Below are 6639 nucleotides of genomic sequence, written 5' to 3'. Positions count from 1 at the left end.
ATGGGAGATGCCCCTATCCATAGCCCGCTGATAGTAAGAGTCGCCGCATTAGGCAGGCTGATGCTCAGGACCCCCTTAATCAGTGCACATGTGACTTGTCCTTATTCACCTGGGTGCATATGCCTGGGGCTACTTGGACTTGACAGAAATCTATACCACTGCCTGGTCACTTCTTACTTACCTTTTCCCTGTCTCAGGGGCACATATCCTAGGACCCTTAGGACTTCTCATCTCTGACCTCCCCTTGCTGCTTATTTGTTCCACAGAGATCTATACGATTGAGTACCTGTAATATTCCATAGTAACTAATACCCAAAAAGTATATACATATAGCAAGGTATTATACTGCTGCCATTAAAAATCCACCATTAGGTGGAATGTCACTTACCCCACATGATTCAGCACAGAGATCACAAAAAGCCACTTCCATTTGCTTTTAGGACATAAAGTGAGTTTATTTATACAATCATATTTTACAACAGGCATTGAAGTCTGTAAGATACTCTGTGGATTTTCTCTGGGAGGTGGGACCATGTTCCACAAAAAGCTGTAAGAGACGTCAGATTGACTGAAATTAGCAATTAGTAAACAGTATGGTAGATTATATATTCTGCCCAGCATATGGGCAATAAGGGGTAGAGGAGGAACCAATATTACTGTTTCAGTAGGGGGGCATGGGTAACTTGCACATATCACATGGGCCTGAGATTATTGGGCCTCTGAAAAAACATGACTGGACCATGAGAAGTATAACATAGTTAACACCATAGGTCTAATAACGCTGGGGTCTCAGTACCAAGACATCAGGATGTGTGGGCAGGGTAATTGGCTGAAGGGTGATTAGTGTTCATGGGGAACTGGCTGAAGGTGGGTGACTGGTGTTCATAGGGGTTATGGCTGGGGAGGTGGATTGTAGTTGCACATGATTAAGACAACTTGAATGGGTTCTGTCATCCCCTCTCGCCCACATCAGACACTTCTGTTCTGTTCTATAGGTATGATAGTTCATCTGAGAACATGGTGGGATCCTCTTCTGACCTTGCATTGACCTTGAACTGGCGCCTTAGGAATCCCCCATATCTCTTTTGATTGTCCCACCTTAGTTTGGGACGGATTCTGCGCAAGAACCCTCCATATCGCTTCTCTAGCTCTGCTGTTCCATGCTCTAGGTCCACCTCTCGCCCTGTCTCTATCTCCTGCCCTGTGAGTATGGCTGGTCCTGACTCCAGTCCTTCTTGTAGCCTCCTTTTTCTCCCCAGACCCTCCTCTGAATCTCCTTCTTGGGCTGGACTTCTCTTGGGATATTTCCGCAGAAACCCTCCATATCTTTTCCTTTCATCCAGCATGTCCCAGGAAGGAATAGACCAGCCAGTCTCTTCAGCATCTGGAGACTCTAGCATTATTTCTGGATTGGAAGATAAATCCTGGAGGTCTCGTAGTGTATATTTGCGCAGGAACCCACCGTATCTTTTGCTAAAACCTGTATTCTCTCGCTTGGCATTAAGGAATTTGTACTTATCTGGCTTCCGTATGAAACCTCCGTAGCGTTTCACCAGCATGACTTGAGAGTCTGACAGTGGAGACACTAGTTCCTGCTCCCTCTTCACTTCTAGGATCTCTTCTTGAGAAGATAAGAGTTGTCCACACCTCTCCCATTCATCATCCTGAAGCAGAGATCCCTCACACTGTAAGGAACATACCTGTATGGGGGCAAAAAAGGAAATCAGAAAGTTCTGTACCTAAAATGGTTAGTACTCACCTACAAACATAAATGCTTCTTCACTGGTGCTTCATTACACATTCCAACCAAATGACATAATGAGAGCGTGAGGAAGAGATGTATTTGATGAGACAGAGAGAGGGGGAAGCTGATGCTTTTGGTAGTGGAGAGATGTAGAGGTTAATGTGTTTGTGGATTGACAGAGGTAAATGCTTATGTAGTTGATAGGACAAAGGCAAAGCTGATATATTTGGTGGGACTGAAGATGTAGAGGCTGGTAATTTGGTGAGGTTGATGATGTAGAGGCTGATAAATTTAGTGGGGAGAAGATGTAGAGGCTGGTGTATCTGATTTTCGCCATGTTTGAGATAAAACAACACATTGGTAATATGGGACTGTCCTGGTGGAGGCCATACACATTTGATATAGCAGTTATGTCTACAGACACCTGTATACCCTAAGTGTAATACTGCAGGAGGGGAGGCCTTATTATAAAAAGGTTGAAACCCAATGTTCATTGCAGTCTCCCCATTGGTTCACCATACTCACCAGAGGGTTGAACTTGGCACTGAGGGCTTTCATTTGCAAGGAGCAGGAGAAGCACTTGGACACACAGTCTCCATGTATCCCCTGCAATGCTGAGAGGCTCAGGAACATCACAAGGGTGAACCACCTCATCCTGTCCAATTGCCACCTCTGTGGAAAAACAGGAAGAGACAAGGAGAGTAGAAGAGTCATACACATTGGAGAGGAGGCATCCATTTTGCCCCTACATTGGTCTTTTGCTCGCACAGGTTTATATGGGAGAACAGCATCCCAAGGGCTGAGCCTCAGTAACTCATTCCTTTGCACCTTTTGTAGGTCTATTACCTGTCCCGGTCCCTGAGGCCTGGAGCCAAGGAGCCCTGTGAACCCTGTAACGTCTGCCCCACCTTATCATTATATTAAGCTGGGATCTTCTTTATTCATATCCTAAATAGAACTTTGACACTGCCTCCTTTCTGCCCCATGTTCTATAGGTACAATAGATCCTTAGGCAGCTAGGCTTCATTTCAAGTCATTCTCTTCCAATGCTCTCAGCCTCCATTTATTTCTCCCCTGCTCTCTGTAATCAGGCCCAGATTAGTAGGCAGGCCACAAAGGCACAAGTCCAGGGCAGGTAATTGTAGGGGTGTCATGCCAGTTATGAAGCACAGCAGTACCAGAGCGAGCTACATGGGACTTGGCAGGAGTTTCACATTGCTGTTTAATCAACTGCTTACCCAGCAACCAGTGTGTCTCCCTTTGGCATGAACGTTGCCAGGGGGTAGAGATGTGGTGTGAGTGACTGGCTTAGGGGCACAAATGATAGAAATTTGACCCTGTTTGTAATAAGGCTAATGTTGGATTTTTGGGTTATTTGAAGGAAAGGGCAAGTAGATGGGGTGCTGGATTATAAACTCCTTAGCCACATAAAAGAACTGGCAGGTGAAAGCAGAATGTTACAGTTTTGGTCTGTAATATTGGTGCCCCCTGTATATTACACTGTTATGTCAACACACACCAATGCTTTATGGTACATCACATACATAACTGTTACACACATGCACACATACACACACAACAATGCTTTATGGTACATCATATACATAACTGTTACACACATGCACATATACAAACACAACAATGCTTTATGCTACATCACATACATAACTGTTACACACATGCACATATACACACACAACAATGCTTTATAGTACATCACATTCATAACTGTTATACACCCCTCCCATGCTCTATGGTGCATCACATACTTAACTGTTAAACACACACACAAATACACACACACCATTGCTTTATGGTAAATCCCCTACTTAAGTGTTACACATACATGCCACTTATTACAGTAAATCACATACATAATTGTTACACACACACACCAATGTTTTATAGTAAATCTTATAAATAAGTGTTAAGCACACACACACCAATGTTTTGTCATACATCCCATGCATATGTGTCACACATACTGCAGTGCTTTATATTATATATAGACACACACACACCAATGCTTTAGAGTAAATGTCATACAAAAGTATTACATAAACATCAACAAGTAATATACCCACACATACTACATTTCTATACCCCTCTTCCTATACCTCTATATACTGACATCTCTGTTCTCCAGTATACCAACATCCCTAATCTATACTCCCCACATACCTACATGTCTATCATCTCTAAACCAGTAATATAAATGTGTTACTCAGTGTACCCACATTTCTATACCCACAACATAATGTGTGAAAAAGAATTCTGCCTACGTCTTTGTTTATAGGTGTGATGCTTGACCCTGGCCCCATGGACAAGTTCATATTCTAAATAGTAGTAGTAGAACTTAAATGGTAACTTACCTCTGAGGGTAGATGTGCAAGTCCTGGTGTCCCCTTGAAAGTCTCTAGGAGCTCTGATGCAAATGAAAGGTTCCCAATGCTTTCACTCGTGCTAGTCTTGAAAGCAGTGAGCAGCACTCTGTTGGGTAGTTTGTGTGTCTTTGCCTTTGTAGTATAGGAAGAAAGAGGCAATGCTGTAACTATAAGAGTGAGGGAGTTTTTTTAAGATTTCAAAACTGGGTTGTAGGGTAATTTTGATTGTTACAAAAATAAAGCATTATAAATTTGTGAACTTTTGGTGTCTCTGTGAGGTTACAAAGATGTGTTGTTGGGGATCTCAGCACTATCAGTCTGCTAAGTTGTGTTTGAGGGTGTCTGTGCTGGAAGGTTGGTATTTGGGTCTGTGTTGCAGGATTACAGAATTCCGCAGTATGGTTGGGACGAGGTAGGGGTTATTGTGGAAGAGATTGCATGTGTACTTGTTTTTATATAGCTGTGGAGATATTGGGGTTTTGTGGTGCAGGTATGCATGTGGGTATAGTTTGGGGTAGTTCATGTGGGTTTGTGTATTTGGAGGTTCTGTGCTGTAGGGCTGGGGTGTGTAGATTTCTGAGCTGGGGGTGACTGTGTAGTTGGGTTTTAGAGTTGGGTGTATAGATATAAGGGGTGAGAATGACTGTGATGTAAGGTCAGAATGTTGGGGTTCTCACTCTCTGAGAGGCTCCTCTTCCGTGGAACCTTCCTCTTGTCACTGGTGCAGAGTGACTGCGTCTGTGTTTTGGGGTCCCTGCTGATTGAAGAGGTCCCTGCTGATTGAAGGGGTCCCTGCTGATTGAAGGGGTCCCCTGACCCTGTAGGCTGAGACAGGAGTGGGATGAAGGGAGGAAGGAGCTCTACTCCCAGTGCTTTTGCCTCTGATGTGAGCATATAAGAGTAGTGACAATTACTTATGTGAGGGGTGGGCTGAAGGGAGGGGCTCCAGCACAGCCCCTTTCTTAGGAGACGTTGGTGCCCAGCAGCCTCTCAGTCAGTGTTTCAGGTTCCCACATTTCTGACAAAGGAATTTAGAAATAAATGCCATTTATGCCTTAAAGATCCATATAACTCTAACCAGGGACCAGAGTGTGTCTTATCTGCCAAACTGACAAAATGACCATTCCCTTCATCAACTCATTGGCTGTATCAGAAAGTGGGACCATCAGAGCCTGAGGTCCCAGAACTCTTACAACCTTTGAGGATACACTTTCGTGTATCACTCGTTATCCTACTCTCATTCCCTGTGCCAATTTTACCCTCACTAACATTCCAAATCTCACTCTCACCCCCATAGTATCAATTTTACCCTCACCATTGGTCTTAACCTCACTTTTACCCTCCTCCCAGTGGCAATTTTACTCAATTTTAATCCTAATCTCATTCTTACCCCCTACTGTCAATTTTACCCTAACCATCAGTCCTAGTCTCACTCTCACCCCCCCTTCGCAATTTTACCTTAAACATCAATTCTAATATTATTCTTACCCCCTAGTTCAAAATTTTCCACTTTCCATTAATCAAAATCTCACACTAACCCCAACAGTGATGTTTTTTCCTCACCATTATTCCTAAAATCACTCTCTCCCTAGTGTCAGTTTTACCCTCACTATCAGTTCTTATTTCACTCTCGCCCCAGTTCTAATCTCATCCTCACCATCAATCCTAATCCCACACTCACCCCCCTCCAGAGCCAATTTTATACTCACCATCAGTCGTTATTTCACTCTCACCCCCCTAGTACCAACATTCCCTCACCATCAATCCTAATCTCAGTCTCACCCCTAGTGCCAAACTTCACCTCACTATAAATATTAATCTCTCTAGCCCTCCTAGTGCCAATTTTACCTATCAGTCCTAATCTCACTCTTATTCCCACTTTAGGACCAATTTTAACATCACAACTAAATCTAATATTATTTTCACCATCAATCCTAATTTCACTCTCATCCCCCTTGTTCCAGTTTTACCCTCACCATCAGTCCTATTCTCACTCTCATCCCCTTTTGTGCCAGGTAAACTTTACCATCAGTTGTAATCTCACTTTTGCCAATTTATTGCCTTTATCTTACTCTCTCCATTTGTTCTGATCCCACTTTCAGACATTTTAATGGCAACCATACTCTCCTCATTGGTTCTAACCTCACTGTCTCCCCACCCATTAGTGCCAATCTTACTTGAGTGATTGGTCCTTATCTTTAGTGTCAATTGTATTCTCCACATTGGTTCTACTATTATTCTCAGCCACTTTAATGACAATCATACTCATAGTTACATAGTTAGATTGGGTTGAAAACAGACCAAAGTCCATCAAGTTCAACCCCTCCAAATGAAACCCAGCATCCTTACAAACACACACTGACCCCTCCATACACTCACATAAACTATATATACTCATACACTATAGACTATAGACAACCATAGATTTTAGTATCACAATAGCCTTGAATAGTATGCTTGTCCAAGAAATCATCCACTCTTAAAAGCATAACCAGAATCAGCCATCACAAC

General features: G+C 43.0%; 1 protein-coding gene across 3 annotated transcripts; it reads right to left on the bottom strand.

Moving 5' to 3' along the window:
- Positions 1-421: 421 nt before the first annotated feature.
- pdyn.S (prodynorphin S homeolog) lies at positions 422-4993 on the bottom strand. 3 transcript variants are annotated; one of them, XM_041577723.1, is made up of 4 exons: positions 4806-4993; positions 4117-4295; positions 2270-2416; positions 422-1700 (listed from the first exon to the last, which is right to left on the bottom strand). In XM_041577723.1, the coding sequence occupies exons 3-4, from the start codon at positions 2396-2398 to the stop codon at positions 990-992; spliced, it is 840 nt and encodes a 279-aa protein (XP_041433657.1). In that variant the 5' UTR covers positions 2399-2416; positions 4117-4295; positions 4806-4993; the 3' UTR covers positions 422-989.
- Between the last annotated feature and the right edge of the window lie 1646 nt (positions 4994-6639).

This window comes from Xenopus laevis, chromosome 9_10S (assembly GCF_017654675.1).
Source record: "Xenopus laevis strain J_2021 chromosome 9_10S, Xenopus_laevis_v10.1, whole genome shotgun sequence".
NCBI lineage: Eukaryota > Metazoa > Chordata > Amphibia > Anura > Pipidae > Xenopus > Xenopus laevis.
Note: the sequence above shows the minus strand (reverse complement) of the source record. Positions and strands in the feature narration are given on the sequence as shown.